At 41.4% G+C, this 27,300-nt stretch overlaps 3 protein-coding genes across 5 annotated transcripts in view; 1 reads left to right on the forward strand and 2 right to left on the reverse strand.

Moving 5' to 3' along the window:
• bbg (big bang) overlaps positions 1–27,300 on the reverse strand; it is a 138,891-nt gene that overhangs the window by 101,057 nt on the left and 10,534 nt on the right. For 2 of the 3 annotated variants that reach the window (XM_070214791.1, XM_044393995.2), the window contains exons 3-4: positions 14,580–16,955; positions 10,621–12,890 (exon numbers count right to left, since the gene is read on the reverse strand). In XM_070214791.1, the coding sequence (XP_070070892.1) occupies positions 10,621–12,890; positions 14,580–16,933 (4,624 nt within the window). In that variant the 5' untranslated portion in view covers positions 16,934–16,955. Of the gene's footprint in view, positions 1–10,620; positions 12,891–12,978; positions 13,035–14,579; positions 16,956–27,300 lie in introns of those variants that run through there. The other variant, XM_017138976.3, reaches the window with a different exon arrangement.
• LOC108055587 (uncharacterized) lies at positions 22,009–22,858 on the forward strand. The gene has a single exon (XM_017138980.3). It carries the CDS (start codon positions 22,113–22,115, stop codon positions 22,638–22,640), a length of 528 nt encoding a protein of 175 aa, XP_016994469.1. The 5' UTR covers positions 22,009–22,112; the 3' UTR covers positions 22,641–22,858.
• On the reverse strand, positions 24,056–26,309 carry LOC108055586 (trypsin-1). The gene is made up of 3 exons (XM_017138979.3): positions 25,875–26,309; positions 24,679–25,247; positions 24,056–24,300 (listed from the first exon to the last, which is right to left on the reverse strand). Exons 1-3 carry the CDS (start codon positions 26,254–26,256, stop codon positions 24,127–24,129), a joined length of 1,125 nt encoding a protein of 374 aa, XP_016994468.2. The 5' UTR covers positions 26,257–26,309; the 3' UTR covers positions 24,056–24,126.

The following is a 27,300-nucleotide window of genomic DNA, read 5'->3' on the forward strand; positions in this document are numbered from 1 at the left end:
GAAGAAATCGGATTTAGGATACCTGGTAGGTCAAAGGATGCGCTGTATAAAAATATTAAAAATATATTATTATAATACATAATACCTACCCCAAATCAGAAGTGCTTAGGAAAGATTTTAGATAGAGTTTCGATTTCAGTGTAGCTAGGGGGGTATTGACGAATCTACCACCGTTCTACATACCCTTCCCAATCCTCAACAAGGACAGGGTATATAAAAATTCACCGAGATCCCTGACTCGGGTTGACACAAAGTTCTGCTGATGCAGATGATGATGGCGATGGGCATGACGATGGTTCTGAGCCGGGGACATGAGTAATTAACACCCACGTGATAGTGGAGACTGGAGAGTGGAATCGGGAATCAGGAGCCCGGCAGCCCACTGGCAACCACTTGACACTAAGCCAAGTCGGTGGCACAAGTGGGTGTGGGAGGTGTGAAAAGGTCTTTCCGAGTGCCTCTGCCTCGGAGCCATTTACATGCTACTTTGTTGCCCCCAAGGGGCAATGTTTGATCAGCCCTAGGGATGGCAGCCTAAAAGCCTATCCCATTTTAAAGAGCATTGAAAAATCCATCCAGAAATCTTTAAAAAAAATGTTAAAAAAAAGGTGTACCTCTTATGTTACTACAAAATCTAAATAATTAAATTGTCATTCATAAAATTCATACTCTATTTTGCAAAGGTTTAAAAGTTTAGTTTTCTAGAAAAATACAAACTTTTAAGCCATTACTGTTTTACAAAAAATATTTGATAATTTCCCAGTCGAAGCTTTGAGGATATTAAAGTTTATTGAAATATTATTGAAACATTTTCGCTTAGCTGAAGACCTTAAAAGTCCTCTAACATTAATTAATTGTTAAATTTCTTATTTTCCCCAGTTGATTGCATTCCTCTCATTGACTTTTTTACGATATTTTCCCAATTTTTCGGTGGCACGTTCCCATCGCCAGCTTGACCGTCAAGTGCCTCTGGAAGCAACCAAATCGCAGAGCACCGCACCGAAAGGAGCTCCTCACTGCTCGTCAAGTGTGTGGTCTTGGGTCTTTGGCTTTGGTCCCTGTCTCTCCGATCTGGAGTCTGGGTTTTGAATTCTGTATTCTGGGATCTGGGATGCACCGCAGTGCGACAGTCGCTGATACGCACACTTCACATTGAATTTCCATTTGCTGCCGGCCGGCCAAAGTGGCCAAGTGGCCAGGCCACGGCTACTTGGAGCTGGATCCATGGCTGCGTTGATTTCCATCGATTTTCTAGACACTTTGATTGTTTTATTGTTGCATTAAGTGCTCGAAGGCCCGGTCCATGGCGTCCATGGGCGACCAACCACAAAAATGCAATTGACACTTTGGTGTGAAGTGCTTAGCCCGGCTCGTTGCTCGTTTTCTGTTGCTATTGCTCTTGCTGTTTCTGTTCCTTTTTTTCTGGTTGCTGCGGGCCCTCCGCCTGATTTCTGTTTAATAGATACATTTGCATCCCAGAGATGCGTCTTCGCCCCGGGCCATTATGATGGGGCTCTGGCGTTTCGCTCGGTTCGGGCATTTTTCTAGCTGGCTGCCTGCCTCCGCCTGAGTGGAAAATTGTTTTTGGTTAATTCCTTAGTTATACACAAAGGGGCTACGAGATGTCTGGCGTGTCTGCGGTGGGGCAGCCAGTTGGTATGCTGTGGGTAATGATACTTGGGATGCTGCTCACAAAAGGCCTCAATCGATTAGCAGGGAGCAAGGATTGAATATTTGCGGGGTTTATATGGAGGCTATAATGGCAACTTTATGGGGGAAACAGTTCAGAAGATAAAGGGCCTTTGAATAAATCCTTCATAACTTTAAAGTCACATAAAATTTTCGCTAAAATCTTAGTTTATTGGAGGTTCATTCAAATGGAATATTAATAACTAATATATTCCATATGGATTTACCTTTTCAATTTATGAACTTTAAGGCAGGCATCCATTAAAGACCCCGGTTGCGGAGTCCTCTTAACCTGCTTAACCCACTTAACCCAACCGACCACCATTCGGAGGAGGGCCCAATTCACAGTCCGCAGATGGGCCAGGGCACTCATGCACAATTCTGGCCATGACAACGGCAGCGATGACAATTCTGGGCTGAAAGGGGGTTGAATAGCGGAGGGCGGAGGTTGGAAGGGTGGCAGTGGTAACCACTTTGCACCAAGCCAGTCAACTCGCGCCAACGTCTGACTTCTGTTCCACATATCTGCGCTCTTGTATAAATACACTCCCGGCTATAACTGTCAATGTCAATAGGTTGCCCCTGCCTTTGCCTCCTGACCCCTGCCACGCCCCCCGCCCATTATCCTGGTGTCCTGGGGACTGCCAACGCAGGATGTGACAACAGCAACAGCAGCAACAACACAAACATTTTCACCAACAACGGCAGCGAGTAAATATCGTTTGCAATCGAAACCGTCGAAGCCAAATGCCTTTCGGCACTCACACTTCTACAAACTAAAATGTCCTTTAACGCAGTGATGTTTATAAATATAAACAACATTTAATGAAGAAATTATTGAACCCTTTAAAAAAAACTAGACTTTGGTCATCCTCTGGATTTTAAATGTAGTAAAGTATGTAGACTCCTAAAAATGTTGTTTTGTATTGTTTCGTCTAAAAATTGCATATTAAAGTAGTTAATTATACTTCAAAAGTTCTGGGTGATATTCCCTATTATTAATACACTGTTTTTTCATGTGCAATCTCAGTTATGACAGCTCACAGTAAGGGACTCGTTGTATTTGCCTCGCTGTCCTTTTCAACGCTGCGGTTTAAACCGATTTTGCCGAATTTCAGTTTGCACAACACACCCAGAAAGAAGAGGACCTGGCTGCGATTCTTCTGGCCCATGGCACATGCGTTGGATAATTGCCGCAAGATTTGCCCCACCAACTCATGAATAATTTCGCCTGCGAATTATTTCTATTATTAACGCCCAGTCTGTGGCTGCAGAAATGGGGCCCAGGACTCAGGACTTCCAACCGCAGACCGAATTTCAGTTTTTTACCGAGCCTTTGCGGTGAAGAAGTCTATATATGAAAATCGCGGATAATTGGGTGAGAGGCGAGGGGATTGATTTTGTATTGCTTTGCGGTTCCTGTCGATCTCGAATCTGAAGTGGTTCAAAAAATCTATATAACAGCAAAACCGAACTGTTGATTTTTTAATAAAATTACGATATAAGATATATTTATCCTTCTATCGAAATTTTTGTGAAAGATTAGGTTAGATTAGAACATCATTAAATTGCCAAAATAAAATAAGTTTGTAGGCAATGTAATCACAAAATAAAAAAGCTTTTGAGCCTTGTCGCTTTTCTTCTGATTGCTATTAGAATTTCAACATGCCCAGCACATTAGCACCTCAGATTTCTATAGCCCCATGAACACTCCCTGTCTCACCAACTTCTCACAACTTAAATTAACAAAATTTAACGCATCGCAATTTTTAGCGGTTTTTTCACAACACACTCCTTTTTTTGTTACTTTTTTCGCCCGTCATCGTGGGCTAAAGGTAAAGGGGCGGGGCCGTCGGAGGTTTAAATAGTAGGAGTCGCGGGAGGTTGGCAAAGCAAAAAAAAATCTCAAACCAAGCTGAAAATTGCTTAATCCTGCTGACAAGACGGACTAGCACTAAAAAAGGGAATTAAATGGCTTTAGGGAAAGGGCCGGAAGGGCTGGAGGTTAGATCCTCCTGGTCCAGACGTTCTTTATGAAAGCCGCCGGAACAGAATACAATGCACTTAGAGAAACATTAAAAAATATACAAAATACGTATTAAAGAGTATGTATCCCTATAGAAACTTAATTGGTTTTTACAGGGAACTAAAAACAATTTACTAAACTGATTTACAAATTTTATTAATAGTTTGTTATTATAAAGATGTATTTTTCCACGTATGCCAACTTGAGAACTAAAAGTTTATGTGTAGACTGCAGGCCGCAAAGCAAGGAACTCAGTACAATTGAAAGCCAAACGGGATAGTTGAAAGCATTGTCAGCGTTGGATTCCGATTTTCGGATTCCATAATTTATTCATTATTTTTTATCAAAAAATAAATAGTTCAATGTTAATATCAGTTGATTAATCTAGGAATGAATTGATATAGATATTTTGGGTGTCAGTTTCCCCCGCTGCTTAAGTATTCTTCCTTGTTTACTTTTGTTTATCCTTGGCTTTTAAATTCTTCTGTATTTTTTCTGCTGACAGGAGGCGTTGCTGTGCATAATTATGCAAGAGAGGACTGTGTGATGAGAGGACGGGCCACACTTTCGGGGTAATAAAGCAATGAATCACTAGCTGGCCGACAACTGGACCTTCAGTGGGTTCCGCCGCTCCTCTTCACTTCCAGCCCACCGATATACTTATACATATATATTTCTTCGTTCAGGTCCCATCCTGCCATCCTGGCACTTGAGTTCCGAGTGGAGAAAATGTTGACGCATCGTAACATCGGTTATTTGTGGCCTTGAGCAACAAATGCGGTAATTGAGTTTCGTGTTTTATGATTATAGTTTGCCAGCTTTATTAGCTGGCCGCAAAAGGGGTTCGCTTTCAATAGAAATGTTTTCGCCTCGGAAATAGTGCTTTAAGCACTGATCGTATAATTAGAATGATGAGGCAATGGCCCTAAAAATCCTTTAGCTCTGCACTATGTAATTGAATAGTTTTTGGACCTGCGAATGCTGGCCGTAAATCATTCGGTTGTAAGATACCTTTTGCAAAGGCATTTAAAAGGGTTTATTGTCTTTAGTTTTACGGCTGGGTTACGGCCAAATGGTTTTACAGTCCCTAAGCTATATTATTTATTGAGTTCCGAGCTTAGACTTAAAAAAATCGAGGGCAAATAAAATAAGTTCCTTAAGGTAAACTACCAATCAGCTTTATTTGAATGAAAATTAAAAGCTAAAAATCATGTTAAAAAGGAGTTTTACTTTAAACTTTATTTTCTATTTTAAAATCGCCTTGAGAAACAAAAATTGTGGTATAAGAACCCATTTATTTAATATTGCATTCATATGTACGTCTTTATAAGTTATTCTCAAATTAATAGGCAAGTCTCCGGGCCAAAGGTAATTATTAGCATTTCGCACCATGACCAATTCTCCTTTTCGCAGAGACATCATGACTTCATTGCCATTGTTTTATCGGACTGCGAAATCGGCTCGGTTGGAAAAATCACATGAGCGCGACCACATCATAAATGTCAAGCTGGCGAGAATTATGACACACACGGGGAATGGGATGGGAGAGAATCCGGGGGGAGAAGCTTGCCCCATGGGCTTCCCTGCGCCTTATGAAGTCGTAGACCAACTGGAGGGATCGGGGTCGCCTCATATCTGAACTCAAGATTTCGTGGTCCGTGACCATTTGGAAATGTGATAATTGCAGGCAGCCCAGGCTGCACAGCAAGCTGTCAGGCTTTCGAGAAGCACTTGAAAAAAATCTTAAAACATATTTTTTTGAAATTTCCAATCAGTTAATAAATATGTAAAATTGGTAGATAATTAATAAATAAATAAATATGTAGAAAAATAATTGATTAAGCCATAGATAAATCTTTTTCAGTCACTAATTACAGAATTATAAAAATATCCAAATCGATATGATTCAATAAGAAAAACTTGATATAAATGGAGTTGCTTATAGTCATTATAAATTCTATTCCATTACAATTTAATTCAATAATCCGCAAATCGTTATTTTCCGTAATTTTTTTATCTCCGTTTTTTTTAGAAATTTTAAAACCAATTGCTTTTATTTTCCAGAAATTCTTTTTTCGAGTGCGGTCGAAAGGAGCTGTAATGAGGCTTGAGGTGGGTTGGGGTTCGCTGGGTTCTCTATATGTACTTTGCTGCTTTCAGCTTTCTGACACAAAAGTGCAGCTGGGCTTGGCTTGGCTCCTGCGAGTTCTGCTTTTTCGGGCTCCACCTCCAACGACTTCTTTCGCCCCTTATCTCCGGCAGCTACTGTTGCACATTTCGCATTTAATGTGACAATGTCACTTTGTTTGTGCCCGGCTATCTGACTGTTAATTTCCAAGACTCCGGCAAGTTCACACTCTTAATTGGATTTGAAAGTGCAGCAGGCGCAGTTGACACCTTCTTTCTCCCGGCACCTCCTTTCTCACCTCACCTCACCTGAACTGAACCGAACCGAACTGAGCCTCACCTGACAGCTGATTAGGCTCCTGCGAATGGGGTTAACCCCATAAGGCGGAAAAAGTCCAACACTTTTCGGTGGATCCGTTAATGAGCTTAGCCCCACTAAATGATAATGCTTGGGAACGGAGTTTAGGAGATGTACTAACGGTGGCATAGATGGAATCGCTATGGGTCTTTTGGCCGATAGAATCTTAGTTGCAACTATCACAACAAGAGAAAATTAAAATAAAAGCTCGAGGAACCTATTTTGTTTAATTATCTACTGAATTCCAAAATAACTATCTAAAAAATTAAACAACATTTTTAGAGACGGTTAAACTAATTTTTTAGGTTTAAGAGCTACTTTAAGTTTACCATGAGGACGGGAAAAATTTTTAACACAGCTTCCCTTCGTTAATTTTAAATAGGAAAATCTGTGGTGTCTAACCAACCAAAACTGGAAAAACGCTGTCAATTGCCATTTGAAAAATGTTTGTCAAAACCACAAAACGCTAAAAAGCTAAAACCGCAAAATGCAGCTAAATATCAAATGAATTCGATGTGATTGCTGTTAAATGGTGTTTAATTTGACAGCTAATGGAAAGTCATAAGGGGGTTAAAGGTGCCACCCTATAAATATGAAAAAAAATCAAACCAAATGATGAGCAGCTGAATGTCACAAAAGCCTGCCGGTGATTGACTGAATGAATGGGATGATTGAGTGCAACCAGGACTGCAGTTCCTTACTCTGGAAATATGAACCCAATTCCCCGCCTTGACAGTTCACTTCGTTCGCTTTTCCATTTATCATCGCAGACCCATATATATATTTATTTGTAAGTGGCGAAAGAAAAGCGAAAAATCGAACAAGTACTGGGTCAGCATTGAGTTGCACTTTGCACACAGGCAAAGCAAACAAGTAAAAATCGGAATATCGAAGCAAATAGAACAGCAAAGTGAAAAGATAAATCCCCACAGGCGGGAAAACAAATCGAATGAATGAACACAATACGGCAGACTAAACAGAAGTTTACACTGGATTCGATTTCCATTTGGATTCGGATTCGGTTTTCCCCCTTTCACATTCAAACACTTTTCGCATTGGCAACAAAACAATTGAATAAGCCACAAAACCGCACCACAATAAAATTAGCTAGAAAATCTAATCAAAGGACCCCGAGGCGCCAAAGCAAAACAACAGCAACATCAACAAATAGGACAGCGTGTAATTACATCAGGAAAACTGCACAGAGCCAACAAAAGAAACAACCAATTGAACCGAACTGCAGCGAAAATCGAAATTGAAAATTAATTTCAAATTAATTTCAAATTCACAAAAGCGATAAATTTTGTGCAACATTCGTGACAAACCCACACACACATACAAAATTGGAGAATTGCAGGGGTCAAATTTGTCTGGTGATTCAGGAGGGGAAAGGGTTCGGCACTTCCTGGGTGTTCGACCTGTAAATGTCGAAAATACTTGTAGCAAAATTAACAGACAAGACAATCAGCCGCAAACAGCTGGCAAATAGTTGGAAAACTTGAAATATCCCACAGAGGTATACACTAATATTAATAGAATAATGAAGCTATTAAGATATTTAGTCTTCGAACGAAAATTACAATCAAAATAAATAGAGTAAATCCCAAAATGTTTACCTTTTGGAATCCGGTAAAAACAAAATTTTAAAATTTTTTTAAATATCTAAGTTGGCTGAAAAATCCAAGCATCCCCAAGAAATACTTCCAAGAATAAGTGATATTCACACATGGACAGATAGTGTCACCACAACAGCTGCCGTTGGTCATTTCCATGAATGTTCAAAAGCCAAAAGCTGTCGATTAGCCAAGGGGTTGAGGACCGAAAAGCAATTATGTCGGAGATATGGTGCTGAGGTAAATGTCAGTCAGTCAGTCAGATTCACGATTGAGACCCAAACTGTGACTCAAAATTAAATCCAATTCCCAACTGCTGAAATCATTGAAAGCCGCTGAGGTAAAAGAAGGATACAGATAGGAAACCCCCCCTTTTGCGGGGGTTTCGAGGATTATATATATTTCGGGGAAAACAATTATTTACTATCGCGATAGGAGCTTTGGCCATATGGTCATCATAAACGTGGACAAACCGTTAACAGATAAGGCCGAAGCCCCATCGAATGTTCGGTCATATCAATGCAATTGTCTGGGAATTAACGTTCCACGGCCACAACAACTATTCCACACACAAACCTATAATAATTATGAAACCCATCGTGGAGCAAAAATAAACAATTTCTTTTTATGACGTCCAACAAAATTCCAGAAAAATCATTCAAGGTACAAATAATACAACACAATAGTAATAATAAAAACCAAAAAACGTTGCATATTTCTGTGCAGCTTTAATTGCAAATTTGCGCGGCCACATAAAATAATGACCAGAGCCCAGTGACGAAAAAAATAATAATATTTTGTAAATGGGCAACGAGAAAGCCGAAACACCGTAAATAGCCATGGGAAAAAATAGCTTATTTGTTATGTTTTATCAGGCGGCAAGTAAAAACAACACTAAAAGTAATGAAGTTGTGCTGGGAATCGGATTGGGATGAAACCAAAAACATGATAGCCATACAATGGAACTGAATAATATATAAACTAAAAATATTTCGTAATATTTTAAAATAAGTAAACATTTTGATTTTTAATTTATTATAATTACAAATATTTATTTATAAATTGTTCAGTAACTATTATGTATATAAATAATACATAATTATATTTCGGCATTTTCTACAAGTATATCAAATAAGGTCTGGATTCTTTATAATTGTCTCTCCTCATCTCCACTGTTTCCTGGCATATGCAAATGTGATGCGGCTTGTCCAGGCAAATTTCATTATTATTTCACACCCCGAAAACAGAATCCTGAACCCACAATCACCAATTCCAGCCAACCGTAGCCACCCAGCAAACGCATTTTGGTATGTAAATATTTTGGCGCGTGCTCGGAGATCAGAGAAACTATGAGCAGACAGTGGAATTGAGGAGGGGAAGGTGGGACGACAGGAAGTGGTGCCAATATTTGCTGTTTTTTGTTTAATTAAAGCATTTTCCCCAATATTTTTCCCAGCCTGCATCCGGATGACCAATCTTTCCCTGCCTTTCTACGCTTGAATTTTTTCCTATAAATGAAATGCAAATTTTCCTTTATATTGGCAAGCGGCCCAAATCCAATCCACATGAAATATTTAAGCCAAACAATTATGTCATGGCGAAATGGCCATAGGTGTTATAAAATATTCGTTTTATTAACTTTCAGAGATTCATTTCGGTTTTGTGGTGGATTGCCGTAGGTTGTGTTTTGTTTACCATTGAAATTACAAATTTTTTGCTCACGTTCTTGACCATTTACTATTTATTATTATAAAATCTGAGCTATATAAAATTAATTAGACCTTGACAAATATTGTTTTCAGTGAAATATTTACTTAGTGGTGCAGAAAGTCAAAAAGGAAATTCGAGTTAAAAAGTAAAGCTATTAACAAATTTAAAGTTTTTTTTAAATGCCCAAGATAGCAATCCAATTAGAAAGGTCGATTAGTCCTCCATCACTATTAACTTTAATCTAATTAAACGCCATCAAGTAACAAATTGAAAGATAAACTCAACTTACATGGCATAATCTGCTCAATAAAAACAATAGCCAAAAACCAACATTATTCCCACACATGGAGGGCTGCCATTAAACGCCCCCGTGCAGAAAATAAAAACCGAGACCGACCAAACAAAACTCGGCCATAAAGTCCATTAGTGGCCGTTTTGCATACGCAATGGGCTGCGCGACGGGGGCGTGGCCGGAGGCCAGAGGAAGCTAAAATTGTGGTCAGTGTGACAAGTTGCCAGAGGGTCCAGGGCTTCCAGCCCGACCACCAGCGCTCTGCTGGTTGTTGTAAAACTCATTTGGTGGCTGATAATTGCGTGCGTCGTCGGTTTTTGGGGCAACTCAACCGGGAGGCTGTCAAAAAATCAACTAAGTAAACAACGAGAAAGGGCGAAAAGCAGTAAATCCCCTGCAATGTCTCTTCCCATTTCGACCAGTGCAACGGGCGAAATTGCTAGACATAAACTGTTTGCACTGCAAAACTTGAGGGGGTAAATTATTATGAAGAAAAGCTATCACTCGAAATAATTAAATTGTCAAGTAAAAGTTTGTGGAATTACGGATCATAACTAAATTAAATACATTTATTTTACAATAGAAAAAAGTAAACGGAAACAGTAAAGCATTGCAGATTTACGGATCATAAATAAATTAAATAAAAGTATTTTTATGATAGAAAAAATTCCTAAGGTTTACCATAAAATATTTCCTAAAAATATTTATAGACAATAATACTATCATTTTAACTTTAAGTTTGAAATGGAAATATCTTTTATCTTATCAAAATAAAGTATAAAATCCCTTGGGGGCCTTGACTCACCTGATTCGTGTTCTCTGTCGACCGACTCCTCGTTGGCACTAACATCCTTTGGTCCTTCGGCCTCCAAATGCCTTTCATCGTCATCCGCTCCATCTTCATCATTGTCGTCGTCGTCAGTCTGCTGATTGCTGACGATGGGCAAACCGTTGACGACCTCGATGACACTTTGCACCGAGTCCATCGATGAGGTGGCAGATACCAAAATTGGCGTTGTTATGGGCGTGGCCACCGTGGACGAGGATGACGACCCGCTGAGCAGGTCACTCGACTCCTGATGCGAGTCCGGCAACTGGTGGCTCTCGAATTGCAGCTCATCCGGCGGCATCTCGACCACGGGACTCGTTTCCGCGGTCACTTGTTTGCCGTTGGGCGCCACATTTGGCAGGTCGACGCTGGCCAAGTTGATAATTGGCTGGGGCTGCGGCTTTTCCGCCTCATCTCGCTGCTCCACGCCCACAATAATGCGTTCCAGGGGCTTGGGCGGCTGGGCGTTCTCCAAGCTGCTGCGCCTTTGGCTGGGCGTGGGCTTGCCACCGGATCCCGCCACCTCACTCCTCTTGCTGGGCACCGGCGGAGGAGCTGTCTTCGGTTTGGTCAAATTGGCTGGCATTTTGGGTTTGTTCGTGGGCACCGGAGGCTTGGGTTTCGGCTTGGGCAGCGGCGTAGGCACCTTTTTCTCCTTCTTCTCCTGGGGAAGAATAATGTGCTTGTGGAGCACGTAGCCCAAATCGTCTTCCAGCGGAGGTGAGATGATCTCTACTTGTGTGGCTGTCGTTGCAGGAAGTTCGGTTTTCTTTTCGGAAACCATAACTTCTTCCTTGGAGACGGTGACTTCCTTGGTTGATTCCTTGTGACTGGTTGTCCCTGTCACTTGGGAGCTCTCTTGGATCACTTTCACTTCTTTGTGCACCACTTTGACAGCCTCTTTTTTGTTGATTTGTTGTTCCTGATGAGAAACCTTGACTTCATTTTGCAAGAATTCCTTGACTTTCTGATGAGAGACCTTGACCTCTTGCTTGACTTCCTCTTGAGAGACTTGAACATTCTCCTTAATTTCTTCTTTAACAACTTGGGTTTGTTCTTTGACTTCCTCATGTGAGACTTTAATCTCCTCTTTGACTTGTTCATTGGGACTCTTAAGCTCTTCTATTTGGATGTCCTCCTGAACTGGCTTTTGGATTTCCTCACTGACCTCGGGTTTATCCTCATTCTCCACCTGCTCGAAGGCACTTAGATCAAAGCCCTGGTCGTCGTCGGCCAATTCCAGTTTGTACAGCTTCTCGGCCTCCTTCTTCACCTTCTGGTAGCTTTCGATCAGCTTTTGGGCCTCCTGCTCGAGGCGTCGCTCCTCGTCGGTCTTCTTGAGCAGCTTGGCACCCTTTTTGCCAGCGATTTCCTTGCTCTGTTCCAGCTTCTTGGTGACCTGCTTTTCGCCATCGTTGGTCACCGTTAGCGTTTCGCTGAGCTCCCGTTCGAAAGTGGCTGGTTGGTCGCCATTCTCAACTGGGGATGTGGAATCCCCGGCTCCATTGAGGACTTGCTGGGCCTCCAGATAGGACTCCTTCTCACTCGTCTCGCATTCCGTGTAGGTTGTAAGTCCCTTGCTTTCGTTCAGCTGCTTTCCCCGCTCGGATAGGGTCAGAGTACCCCGCTCGATACTCTGGTTATCCTGAGGACACTCCAGCCGCTCCCTCAGACTCGACTCCTGGGTGATCGTGGCGGTCAACGGCTGCTCCTGCATCTCCTGCTCGTCGCCAAGGTCGAGCAGGTTGTCGTTGCTGCTGATCTTCTTGAAGCGGGCGCTGCTCGATTTCGAATTGGCACTCGTCACCAGCTGTTCCTCGCCGGTCAAGGCATCCCGGGTCCTCGATTCACTGAGGGTCTTCTGCTCGCTAAGCACACGTCGTTCCTCGTGAACGGTGGTAATGGGTTCCGAGAACCCATCCTCCCTTTCCTCGTAGGGTTGCAGCTTGAAGGCAATGTCTGGGATGAGGGTGGATGAGCTAGTGGAGGAACTGGAAACGGAACTGGAACTTGTCTTGGTGGTGACCACGCGAGTGGTGGTGGTGGTCTTCTGACTCCTCACAGAACTGCAGCTACTGGAGCTGACCTCCTGGGTTTGTTGGTTCGTTGTACTCTCGTTGCGACTTTCCACTTTCGTTTCACTTGCGTCATGGTCAGCAATCTTATCGTCAGTCAGCTGGGCCAGTACACCAGCGTTTACTTCCATTTTGGGCAACTTCTTCAACTCCTCTGATTTGACAAGGTTTCTGGATAGAAAAAAAATAAACCTCAGTAATTATAATTACGCCTCTTATCAGCAGTTGAGATATGCTAATTGACTTGTTGCCATCACACCTGCTTGGAAAAACGTCAATAGAGACAGGTTCGATCGGTTTCGAACCTTCGCCCAACGTTACCAAAATCACACTGATTCCAATTTTGTCGTATTTCCATCGCCCCTTATCGGGTAGTTGGAGCCCCCTTTATCAGTGTGTTAGTAAACACACCGGCATTTTGTCTTATCAGCCGTTTGTTTTTTATTTGTTTCGTTTTCTTTTTTATTTTTATGGGGGGTTACCTCTTTACCCTTTTGCCCCCGCTGACTGTTTTTCGCCACTCGCTTTGTTCTGCACTTTTTGCAACAATCACTTGCTGATCACTTGCTTGTTTGGAAAAATCCCCCATTTTTTTCTACAAGAACTCGGAGTTAGGTAACCTAATTTATCAATGGACTTGCTCGCTGCGCGTAACTTTAAATATTCCTAAGGTTGTATATATGTTCATTGTTTTCTATGTAGAGAAGTTATAATTTGAAATACATTTATTTAGACAATCTACAATTGCTTGTAAATGACCCATTGCTGTGCGTAAGGACTATATTTATACCCTTGCAGAGGGTATTATGATTTCAGTCAGAAGTTTGCAACGCAGTGAAGGAGACGTTTCCGACCCCATAAAGTATATATATTCTTGATCAGCATCACTAGACGAGTCGATCTAGCCATGTCCGTCTGTCCGTCCGTCTGTCCGTCTGTCCGTCCGTCTGTCCGTCTGTCCGTCCGTTTCTACGCAAACTAGTCTCTCAGTTTTAAAGCTATCGGGATGAAACTTTCGTAAAAGTCGTATTTCTATTGCAGGTAGTATATATGTCGGAACCAAACGGATCGGACAACTATATCTTATAGCTCCCATAGGAAGGATAAAAAAAAAAAACGTAAAAAAATTCTAGCTCCGGTGTTTTTTAAAATTTTACCTTCTACTCTTGGGAACATTTTTTTTTATATATTTCTGAATTTCGGTTTTTTTGTTTTTTAAATCGGATCACTATATCATATAGCTGCCATAGGAACGGTCGAAAAATTAAAAGGAAATTAATGGGAAAAAAATTATATCTTTGTTGGTTTTTATTACAGTTCCTTCTACTCTGGGATATGACTATTTTGAAATATTTCCGAATTTCGATTTTAATTTTTAAAAGATCGAACTACTATATCATATAGCTGTGATAGAAACGATCGAAAAATTAATGTGAAATAATAAAAAATTTAACATTTTTGCGATTTGTAAATTAATAGAATGATCTGCAAGGGTACATAAGCTTCGGCTTGCCGAAGCTAGCTTCCTTTCTTGTTTTATTTTATTACTCCTAGGTATTTACCAAATATCTAAGCCATACAATAAAATTGACTGATTAGAAACACTATACAGCGTAGAGTTAATATGGCTTTTCTTTCCATTAGTAAACAATTACTATTTTGTTGGTATTTCTTTAACACAATTATTTAAATTGTCATTCTGTATTATAAAGAATAAGTTTACCTTCAATTATCCTCAGTATATATTTAAATGATTACTTTTCTTTGACTCACTCTAGTTTCCATTTCCAAATGGTTTATATATGCACTCTTCAACCTAATCTTATCCCCCAACCGACACTTTCTTGGCCAATTACTCACCCGTTAGTCAGGGACTGCGGTTCTAGCGAGGAGAACTCCTCCTCGACCTCGCCAATGGTGGGCAGCATGTTGGAGTGCCAGAACATGTTGAAGTAGGCCTCCGAGGGGCCGGGACCATTGATCAGCTCCGGAGGTCCCAGCTTCTCGCCGTCCTCGCAAATGTACTCCCTGTTGGCGGCATCCAGATCGTCCTCGTCCTCCTCCCCGCTGCTGGAGCTCGAGTAGCAGGTGGTGGTGTTGTTATCATCGGCGATCTTCATGCATTTCCCGACGACCAGCGGAGGGGGAGATTCCCGCGAGAGATCGGCAGCCTCGGCAGCGGCGGCGGCCAGAAGAGCGGTGATACTATTGTGGTTCCGCAGTGGTTCACTATCTTTATCTGCTTCCTTATCCTTCTCCTTATCCTGACTGTGAACCAGGTCAAATAAGCTGGGCAGTTTGTCTTCGTCCTGCGCTTTGCTCTCGTAAGTCTGAATCTTGAAGCGTATCTCCCGATTACTGGTCGGCGATGGGGTTCCCACTGGCGTGGATCTGGGAGTGGGTGGGCTCTGCCTGAAGGTCTGCATACTCAGTTTGGGTATCTGTTGAGGCGGCGTTGTGGGAAGTGCCTGCAACTTGGGTATCTGCGTTTTCTGCAGCGACTGAACTCGCTCTGGTGGCTTGGGCTTCGGTCCTTTGGGCGATCTTCCACTATTTCCACTGCTATTGCTGCCAATCGAACTAAGGCTCTCCAGGGAGTTGGAGCTCTTGGAGTTGCCATTTAATAGGACCGGGATAAAGGTCCTTTCCGGCGCCTCGGCGGAGTTGGCCCTCTGCAAGGGCGGTCGGGGACTAGCCTCCTTCGATTTACTCCTGTACAGGTTCAGTTTCAAATCCGTTTCGGATTTCTGCTTCTGCAAAAGCCGTGGAATATTCGAACCGGGCGATGATCCATTCAGCGAGGGTGACACTGGCTTGGGCACAGATTTCGGGGTACTGACTATGGGTATCCGGGACTTGCCCTGCGGCGACTGCGGTTTCAAGGGCTGCAAATGCAGCTTGATCTCGCCCTCTGTCTTGGCCCTCGAGAACTTGGCCTTTGGTATTTTGGTAGCACTGATGGGTGAGTCCTTCGATGGGGGAGTCTCATTTGTGGGTGTCTTCGGAGAGTCCAGCTTCTCGTTGGTGGGCGTCTTGGGCTCCTCCACCAGCGAGGGAACGCGCGGTGGAGAAACCTCAATCGGCAGCTTACTGGGTGCAGGTATTTTTCGTGGCGTAGGCAGGATGGAGCGCTTCTTCGGCTCCACGGTGGCCAATTGGACACGGGGCTTTGGTGTGGGCGTCGTCTCCGGACTCCTGAGCACCATATTTTCGTACACATTGACCTTCTCCGTTTTGAACTCGACATTCTCGTAGTTGTTGCCCGGAATCAGCAGCTTGGGATGTCCCATCGGCTGCTCCAGGGGCAGAAACTCCTGCTCGAGGAGAGTGAAGGGCTGCAGAACCTTGGCCAACTCGTGGCCATTGAGACTGCTGTCCGAGGAGGAGTAGGCGGAGCCCATGGAGAACTTGTCGATGACGGTGGATATGGTGCTGGCAGTGTCGTCCGACTCGGAGCCCGCCTTGATGGACTCGGTGAGCAGATTCAGGTAGTATTCCGCATCCGGCGGCGGCGTCAGCGGCTTCTCAATCACCAACTGTGCCTGATTCTCCTTGGAGTTCTGCCGCCTAACCAGCTTCCTGGGTGGCACAGGTGGCGGTGGAGGTGGCTGGGCATTCAGGGTGATCGAGAGCTGCTCCAGCTGGGGATCCTCCTCGCTGGGTGGCTTCTGGCCGTGTCCATTTCGCACCACCAACTGGATGGCCACGTTGTCTTTGAGCCCGCGAACGCAATCGATTCGGGTCATTTCCCGCACATCCCGACCATCGATACTCACGATCTCATCGCCCTCGCGGAGATTCCCCCAACCGGTGGCCACTTTGGAGGCGGGACTGTCGGCGGCGCAGGATTGTATGTATAGTTTCTGGACGAGCTCTGTGCTCCGAGTGCCTCCTTGGAACTTGAGGCCAAAACCGAGGCGTTCACCCGGCAATCTGAACACTGTGACATCCTCTACTTGCTCCTCCTTTGCTGAAACTGGTTCGCTTCTGACCTCCTCCTCCTGTCGTCGCTGCTGCAGGAGCTCCATCTCATTGATGGTCAGCACTGTGATGAACGATGAGTCCTCCGCCACGGAGCTCTGCCGCTTGACTAGCTTCTTTAGGCGATCCTTCGAGGAGGACGTGGGATCGTCCACTTCCACAACCGTTATGTAGTCGTCTTCCATGGTTGCTGTCTTCGCTGTGGTGCCATTCGCTTTTGCTGTAGAGGCCATTTTTACAGTTTGGAGTCAGAGCCTGTGGCGAAAATATAAATCAGAATTGTTGTTATTAGTACTCCAATTGCAATTTATAAATAGTGGAATTTTAAATTAAATTTTAGTAACTACAGGCTGTAAAAAAATAATAATAAATATTGTAGAATCTCAAACAACAAAACCCAAATTACGCGATAGAACAAGTCGTCTTTTATTTACACTTATCTTCAGTAAAAATGATTAAAGGGTCATGAAATAGACAACAACAAAATGTAAAAGATAATCATCAATGGTTGATCAATCAGGCTTAAACCTGGATTTTGGTTGGTTTCTTCAATAGAGCTTTACCAAGAGATCATTGTTGAACACGTTGGTGTAAGTTAGCTTTCGAACCTTATGTCAAGATTGTAGAAGAGGTTAAACATTCTACACGATGGATTCTACTGTGTAGATCAGTTGGTATATAGTAAGTTAATGTAAAATCACAGGCTTTGTAAAAAGCCGCCAGATGTCGCTTTAATAAGTAAGTAAGATGTATTATGGTCTTAATTGTCATCAGGAAAATTTTAAATTCCAATTAATTGGTTAATTAATATTAATTAATGAAGCAATTTTAAACTGTTTTACTTAGGAAAATACAACTTTAAGCTGAATTTTAAAGTGCAATCTAAGCTCTCCGTCATTTTTCTTCCCGCTTCCTTTGCTCCCTCATCTAACTAATGGATGTTGGGGTTCCGGGTCCCCCGGATTTTTCTTTCGGCGTTTTTCTTTCGCTGCCATGTTCCACTGTCAACAGAGTTGGAAAAATTTTTATTTATGCACTTTGTAGCGCCAAAATTCTCCGGCGGCACCTGTCAGTCAACACTCGGGATAGCACAAACAGTTAGGCGGCCCCGGGGTCCAGGGAGCAAACAAAGGAGCGGAATCTGGGTGGAGGAACGCGTTCTGGATGGACAGTGGCTGACTGGCAGCCGCTGACCATGGACATGCACACAAGAAGAAAAAGTACTGATTGAAAAATTTCTCCAAGATTGAAAATCAGAAATCTATTTAAACTAGAAAAACATTTTTTCAAAGGTGGCTTTTGATTTTTATAATTATCTAACTATTTCAGTAACAGTCTAATTCGTTAATTCAAAAGATAATGGATTTACATTAATTGATTTTTCATTACAATATATCATAAACCCTTTTGACAAAATATTATAATACATTAAAGAAATGTGAAGAATTATAAAAAAAGTAACTAATTCGAATCATTTTATATATAGGAGTAACTATCTAACTACCTCTAGAAAACATTTTTTCCTTAGTGCAGTAGCAAACAAAATGACCAAATGGGGCGCCGAGGAAAGTCGAGAGATGGGAGTGGAAAAATCGGGAAGCGAGGGACTGCGATGGGTTGGCAGACGAATGCCAGTCAAAGTCGCTGCTGACTGACACAGTTTGCCATTTTCGAGGAGGAAGCTGTTTGACCAGTAGATGAAGGACCGGGAAAACCGGGCAGTGCGGGGAATCCGGGCTAAAGCCGGGCAATTGGTAAGTGCTCGCTGTCTAATTGAAGTCAAGTGCGTTACTCTGAGCCACTTCTATCCAACGGATGCCCAATCAAATTCGTTTCGCACCAAAGCCAAACCAACTTTGACATTATGCAGCACAAATTGTGTGCAATTTTCAGCCGAAAGAGGAATGCCAAAAAAAGAGGAGAAATATATATTTCACAGCTCAGAGAAGGTGGGAAAAAGACAGCATACGAAAAAACTGGCTCAATGAGGGCTCCAATCTTCGGCCCAAACTGTCTGCCACATCGTCTAAAGGTAACAATTTATATAATGAAACTGATTTCAAATTTCTGATGTTCAGCGAAGTCCCGGGGAACTGACTCGACTCGTTTGCCCAATTGCAATCCCGGTCCTGTTCTCGTTCCTGCTCCCGACATTGGTAATTACCGGGGCAGCGGCCAAAACAACAGTTATAGCCACATAAAAAGTAAGTAAAAAACACACGATAAGTAAGGATGGTCGCAGTGGAGAAAAAAAGTCCGAAATAAATAAAAGCGACATAATTGGAAAGGCTTCTGGGTGTAGAAGGTAGAATGCCATAGAGAAGTTATCGAAGTTCTTAAATTAAGTAGTGCTTTATGTTTTTTTGTATAATAATATCCTTTAAAATTATTGCATAGCAATAATAATAGATTAATTTGTAATTAGGAAATTTTTAAAGTTAAAAAATTAGCCCTAGGTTTAATTTAATACACAAAAAAAAAACAGCAGAGAAACTTATTAATTTAAAATCTTTTTATTAATTTTAAAAATTAGCCCTAATTTACATTTAATCCCCACACAAATACAGCAGCAAAACTTGTTAAACTTATTAATTTTAAAAAGTATTCCTAGTTTAAATTTAATTCCCAAACCAAACAAATACAGCAGCGAAACTTATTCGTCTCCAAAAGGGTATACAACAGTAACAACAGTAGCGGTAAAAATACAGTAAATTGAAACAAGTTTAAGAACTGAACCGACCAGTGTCGTGCTTATTGGTCACCTGTCCGCCGAGGAAGAGCTCCATCGAATACTTTTCGATTACTCTCCCCCAAAAAATGTACCCATTCGTGGACGAGGGGCCTTTTATGAGGAATGGGGATGGGGAAGGAGTTGCTACATGATTCGGCAACTTTCTTGCAACGGACCTCTGCAACTGGTGGAGAGAAAAAACCCGTCGCTAAATCATCTGTTCGGAGCCAAAAAAAAAATACAAAAAGACAAAACAAAAACCCACCTGACTGCCTGACTTTGTGTGGGAGTCTGTGGTGCAAGATTTTTGCGGTGGCTTTGAAAATGGTTTGGAATTTTTCCCCCCGCCGTTTTGCAACACGTTGATTCCTTCTTTTTGTTTGATAAAAAGAAAGTTGACATAAATTGTTTGGTACTTCTCTGTTTTTTTTTTGCCAATTTTTTTCTTTGCACATTTGAGGCAGCAGAAAACCCAAAAAACATTTGCGGTTGCCTTTTTTGTTTCGTCGTGCACAGGAAGGAAATAAGCGAGGCTGAATCGAGTTTTTGGCAAAGTTGTTGTGGGATTTTTTGGTTTTCTTTTCATTTCTTTGGGTGTTGCATTTTGAAAGTTCGTGAAACAAGTTAATCGCCTCCGTCTTTGTCTTGATTTTATGGTTAGTTCAGATGCGGTTAGTTTCGAGTGACAAGGGAGTGATAAGTGGGTTGGCAGTTGATTAAGGTTTTCGTCGATCTTATGTAACGCTCTTGGATTTTGTTTGGAAGCTAAATAGGATGGTTTCTGCCTAATATGCCATAAAAGTCTCATGTAAAATGAACACTTGGTATTTTTTATGCAATATTGTTTTGTATTGGGCCAATGTTGAAAAAGACGGTACAGCAATATTTTTAGTTCCCTTTTAGTTTTATTTGAGGAAGTGTTGTCACATAAATACAAAACAAATGGAATTTCTGTAAGTTATTTATGATAATATTATGCAAATAATTTTGAAAATGTTTTAAAACTGGTATTTTATTATTATATTTTATAATTTGATAATAGGAAAAAAGTTTCTAATTATTCTAGTTATTTCTGATTTCATGTAGATCCCATTAATAAATGTAATAACAATGATTTATTATCTGATTTAAGTCTTATACAGTTTTTTAATAACTATAAACAGTTTTTCCAAAACTCGTACTGTAGATAAAAGTCTTATCTCAAGATCTATTTAAATCAGTTTCCCGCATAAAGCGCAAAGCATAATTATCCCTTTAAAAACAGCATTAGAAAATTTCTTATCGGCATGGCCCACGCAAAGCAATTGTTTTGATATTGCTACTTTCCCTGTCGGGTTCCCATATTAGGTTTAATAACATTAACTTAAAGGCACTTCCCATTTCCCATTTCCCCCTCATTCGATTTCATTAACAAATTTGCCCGCTGTGTTTGAAAAATATGCTTTAAATGCATTTAATTAAAAACATTTATGCAAATTGCAAGCGGTGGCCATTATAACAGCAACAAAAACTGAGTGCAACGATGAACAATGAAGGCAGTAAAGGCTTCGGCTTCCCCCCTTTTGCAGTTTTCAGCAGAGTTTCACACCATTTGCTATGCGACTGACCGCAGTTGCCCGGCCCCCTCAGTTTTCCCCCACTTTTCCACCCCATCCCCCCTGGCTACTCTTTCTTGCTCATTATCTTTGCTGGGGCAAATTATGGGAAACTAGCGCAACAGTTTTTTTGCCCCCTACCTTACCCCTTGGAAAAAAGTCAATGCTTATGCTAATTTCTTTTGCTGCGGAACTTCCTTTGTCCCCCTTTTTCCACCCTCCCTCTCTATCCATTCCACTTCGAATGCATTTTAATTGCACTTTTTCCTGCCAGTCCGCAAGAAACTAATAACTAGCAATTTATTAAAATGTTTTGCGGTTTGCCAGCAAAGTGCCGCGTTGATGCAGCGAATACTCGTGTCTTGTACAATTTTGGACATTTGTTTTTGCTACACAAAATGTATAAAGAAATATGGAAAAACGAGCTGGGGAAGCAGCAACGAAAAGCCAAGAAAATAAGCCAAGAAATGGATTTTTGCTATGCGAGCCAAATGCGTTAAGCGAGGCGTGAAAATTTCTCTACCCAACTCGCTGGCGATTTATGTGAGAATTATGTTAAATTAGCCAGCGAAGCGTGCGGTGCGACGCTTCCCCCTCCCCAAAACCCTCTTCAGCTCAAGGCAGACTAACAAATCTGATAAATTCATCAAAACCAACAAAAAATCCAAGAAATTTGAAGGTAAACAAGTTGGTTTCAAGTGGAGTAAGTGTGAACTAGTTCATCTTTCTGGGAAACTAATTTGAAAGGATGGTTAATGGGACTACACTCATTTGAAAAGATGGTTAATGAGATATGTCTCTCTCTACAAGATCATAAGCTTAACCAACTATGATCTGCAGTTTTGCTTTAACTAAAAGAAATTAGTATTCACTAATAAACCTAAATAAAAAACTTGTTCATATAGCAGAACATGTTATAAAATGTATGGTATATAATACCATAATTACATAACAAAATTATCATTGTTTTACTGTGATATTTTTGTCACAATGTCGCTTCAATTCAAACTTATTTCAAAGCAATATTTTTTGAGCATCCAAATTTTGTTAAAGAGATATACACGCTTCAAAAAGAAATACTGAACGATGAACCAAAACAAGGAGCCTTTCGATGAATCGGGATCAAGATCCGAGGAGGAGAATGGGAGATGTCTTTTAGATGCCCTCCTTTTGCAAATGTTTCACCTCATGGAAGACCGGGAGCTTCTACAAATGCAGGTAAACAAGGAGTCATGTAGAGCTCGATTAATCCTGGCCAGGGTCAGAATGCACCAGGGTTGTCAACGAAATTCAGCAGAGGCCCTATTACCGAGGGGGCGACCCTACAAGGCTCTCACTCGCGTTGTAGAAGAACCAAGTTCCTGGGGCAAGGTTTTCAAGATCATCCGACTTCCAGTTGACCCAATACTTGGATATTTCCGACCCCTCACCAATATCTTTGGCTGTCTGGTGCCAAATAGCTTGCGTATTGCGAATCGGCATTGGGATCACTGTCTGGATCTAGTTGTAGAATGTGCCAACATACAAAGAAAACTACAGTCAACCATCGTTTCTATAAAGAAGATCCGATTCTCCCTGGATGGAAGGCAGTCACCTCAGATGATCTCAGATTAAAAGACAACCGAAAAGCTAAGATAAAAGTAATGCTCTATAATATATAATTGGAAACGCCTGATCACCAAATATAATCTCATTTAAAATGTAATCTTTATAATCGTATAAAATTGCATTTGGATAAAATGTATCTCCACTGAAGGATAGGGAACTTTGCTTCGATAACATGAATTCAAATATTTTTTAAAAAACGTTTAATAAGAATAAATACAATTCTATTTTTATGGTATTGTCTTTTTTATTTGTTTATTTTATGTTTATACATTTTTTCTTATTTACTAGAAATAAGTCTTTTTTTGATTTCGAGAAGTAATTAAATCGCGAAATAAAAATATAAATATAAACTAAAATGTAAGCTTCTTGCACCTACGCGCTGCGAGTTAAAGGTTTTATCTATGTAAATTAAGCAAGCAGTTGGCATTTCATGAATATTACTACACAACTCTTTCTGATTGCACGTTTTTAATTAAGATAAATGGCCCTGTTCCCTGAACTCAACACTGATTTCCCCGTGGCAGTCCCTCCAAGTGCCTTCTCGATAGCCCATGCAGTGCCTGGCATCAATTATAGTCTAGTTAAAAATAAAATCAAATGCCAGAGCAGCCAGCATTGACAACATTGTCGATTCGGTGGCCAGCTAGCCCAGCCGCCCCTTCTGGGTGCCCCGCCCCCTTTTTGTTCCGAAGTCGTGGCGGCGGCAATTATGCGGCATTTTCTTTGGCCCCTAGCCACAAACGAGTTTCTTTCCGCCGAGATATCTTTGTTTTCGCTGTATTTCAGCGACATGCAGCGGCAACTACAACAAAATACCAGAAATAACTTGAAAATCCATTAAACAACTGTCGGCCACAAGTCGGCCTGGCAGGCAGAAAAAGGGATAAAGATAAAGGTTTTGTCAACTCCGCGAATCGAAGGGAAGGCGGCTGTGGGGCCCTGACAAGTGATAACAATGTGTCAGGCGATGTCGGCGGAAAAGGAAAACGTCCTTGGCTTCGATTTTCGCTCGGCAAACTTCAACTCTGACTTCGACTCTTATTGATTTCTGCAAACAGTCGCGGGGCTAAAAGTGAAAGGCCACTGCTAGGGTTTCCATAACCTGTTTCCACAAAATATTTGTACAATTCGTATTTCTTTTGCATTAAGAAAGTAAAACCAGATGTCGATTGAGGGAGTTGCGTGGGTCACACGCGGTCCAGTTCCCCAGAAAAAATAAATAAAAACACAACTCCACGATCGAGCGAAAGAACTGGATTTCCATGCGATCGTGGGCTGCTACTGGAAACCATAAACTACTCAAGTCAATTCGCGCCCAAAAATAATATTTGTGTTTATATCGATTGAAAATAACTCTTACTTTTCATTATATACAGTTCTAAATTAAAACACAGAATTGAAAACCAAATCAAAACGAAAACTTTAGTTGCATATAATATTTATCATTAAAATAAATAAATAATTTTCCAAAACATTTTAAAATTTTACTTAATTAATTAATGCAGTAACAAGAATCCCTTGTATTGACTGCTATCCAATCCAAGTAACGAGAGACCCGAGTGTAGACACCAGGAGCATCGGGCTTGGCACATCCGTAGCCAAAGGACACAACTCCAGCCAGTCGGAAAATTCGGTCCCTGACAATCAGGGGACCCCCGCTATCACCCTGGAAAATGTATTCAAAAAGTGTGGGTATTTGCGGACTCAGGGGGAAATTAATTGATACTTTTATAATAAGAATGTAAATCGCAAATAATATTTTAAAAATGTAATGGTTTAGGTAAAAGACTCTTAAAAAAGTAAAACAAAATTACAAATTTAAAATTAGCTTAAGAATTGTTGTTTTTCTAAATTTAAGGATTTTTTTGTATATAATTTAAAAAATACAATTTTGACTTAAATATTGAGATCAAACTTAATAAATATTTTTTGGGATAAACACGATTCTTCTCAAAAGAAATCATTTAAAAGGTAACACCCTTGTGATTGTTTAAGTTTCAAGGACGATCTTTCCATAAAGTATCGATTCATTTACGAAACCCACCTGACAGGCATCCCGTCCTCCGGTTTGGACATAGCCCGCACACATCATGGTGTCCACGATCATGGACCTGTACGAGGTGGCTCGGCACTGGGCATTGGTGATGATGGGCACCACCACCTCCTGCAGGACACTCGAGGTGGAGCCACCCTCCTGGCTCAGGCCCCATCCCGCCACGATGGCCTTCTGGAAGTCGAAGTTCTGCAGCCAGTTGCTGGGCAGGCAGGCGGGTCGCATCGTCTCCACCAGCGGAATGGGCTGGTCCAGTCGCAGGAGGGCTATGTCGTGGACCAGGCTCACCGGGTCGTAGCCCACGTGGGCATGGGCAAAGGCCACCGACCGGGTGACTCCCGGGTGGGTGGAACTTCTGTCCAGTTGCAAGAGTCTCACGGACACGCCCCGCATGTCCATGCCGTGGACGCAGTGGGCGGCGGTCAGGACATAGCGATCGTTGATCAAAGTCCCGCCGCAGAACAGGAAGGTGCCGCGGATGATCTGGGCAATCCACGGATATTTATTCGTCCGCACTTGGGTGCCGCCCACAATGCGATTCACATTGGGAACGCCGCAGGCTGCAAGAGGATTGGAATCGGAATTCAATGTGGTCTTTGATCAGGGTGGTCTTTTGGTGGCCAACTGTCTTAGCCAGGGAATGGAAACGGGGCAATCGCAGGTACAACACTCTAAGGTGTTCCTAAGCTCAAATAGTATTATCCACTAAAACTTTTACAATCTTTAATTCATTTATGTTAAAAGTTTCTTATTCCAAATGGATTTCAAATAAAATGTTAATTGTGTTTTAAATTTCTCGACAATTTATAAATGGTTTCAAATTAAATTGAGAAAATTCGAGATATGCAGTTAATGATTTTTTTAGTTTTCACTGATAAAATTTTTTTATTAAAATAGATAAGGTCTTCTGCTTATATTTGATCTTATTACTTTTTATGATTTTAATACATGAATAAGTACACTTTTTTTACGGCTTCAATATTTGCTCAATTTGATTATACGAAAAGCCAACGAAATAAAGTCGTTGACTATGCTCACTGCGCGTTCCACAAACACGTTTGCATGTAATGCGTTTCTCAATAGGCGTACAATAACCGATTCAAATTCCCAATTATTAGCCGAAGATTAGCCGCGACCGTTTCACTCCCTGGCTGGACTCGATTGGCACTACAATTTTCCCAACTCACTGCAGCTGGCACAGCGATTAACGCGAAACGCCTTTGCACCACCGCCCTCGAGGGGGAAAATCGGGGAGGAGGAGGATGCCGGATCCGAGGGAGTTTCGCTGGCCACGCCCAAGACATTCGATAAGATTTGCTGCTTATGGCCCTCAATCAGATCATCAATGAAATCCGATTGCACTCCGGGCGGTGGGCCGGGATTGGAAGTCTCAGTCGAAGTCGAACTCGAAGTCGTAGATCCATTGACTGGCAGAGGTGGCAATCTCGCTGGCTTCGGATAGAAATAACCGCGGGAAGGTGGCTTATAATTATAGACGGCCCAACTTCGATCGCAGATCGAAATGAGAGCGAGTAGAAGGAGTAGAACAACTGGCGGATTGAGTTTCATATTCCCGGCGAACCGATCGAATCGCTTAGCAAACGCAAACTGATGGTTTGCCCTAGCCATTTAACGGTTCTTATAGGCCAGCACGCTCAACAGATCCATCTTGGTATTTAAATACACATATATGTATGCGCCAAAAACATTAACAACTTAATGAAGCTCTTAAACTGTCCATCAAACTATTTTATCAGCCAAAATTTCTTTGCATATTCCAAATCTTCAATCGAAAGCCCTTTATCATCACTTGACCTAGTTTCGCGAAAAGAACTGAACCCATTTGTCAATAAATCTGGCAAATATCTTTTTTAGCATTTTACCATCGCAGAACTTTGATGTCTGCGCATCGATTCCATGTTTTGTCTTTATCAAAACTTTATGTTAATGGTCAAATCCGCTTTCTTTTCACGAGAAACAGAAAAAACCCCTCATTGGTTATAAATCTAATTAAGCACTCAAATTTCAGAATTGATATCGCCCAAGAGATTAATAACTCTTGTTCTGCTTAACGTTCAGACCCATAAATGAATTAGAGAGATTTCAGAGAAATTGGCAATCTTTTTTCCACATTTGCACGACCCATAAAGGAGCAAAATTAAAGGTTGATGAGAACATTAAAGGTTAAACCGCATGTGTGGTGAAAGAATATTTTTCTGATCGCCTCGTAATTCCAAGTGATCGAGGAGTAGTGACCACATTTGTTGCTGGGGTTAATAAAGGTTAATTCTGTTTGGTAAATCGATACATAAGATGTGAAAAGAATTGAAAAAGTATCTTTTAAAGTAATAAAACCTTATAAAATCAATTGATTGTATACCTTATTCGGGATAGTTTCCCTGCCTTAATCAAATTATCATAATAATATCGAAAGATTTTTCTTTCCTAATATCACAGGGAAGTAGTCACGGAAAACGCTTATACCTCTAATAATAGCCAAAAAACCCGAAAAAAATTTCCTCAAATGAAAGTAAATTGACTTCCCCAAATCAAAAGCTTAACAAGAGACCCATAAAATCGTTCGAACAACACGAGATATTCTTAAGCCGTTCG

Source organism: Drosophila takahashii, chromosome 3L (assembly GCF_030179915.1).
Source record: "Drosophila takahashii strain IR98-3 E-12201 chromosome 3L, DtakHiC1v2, whole genome shotgun sequence".
Classification (NCBI taxonomy): Eukaryota; Metazoa; Arthropoda; class Insecta; order Diptera; family Drosophilidae; genus Drosophila; species Drosophila takahashii.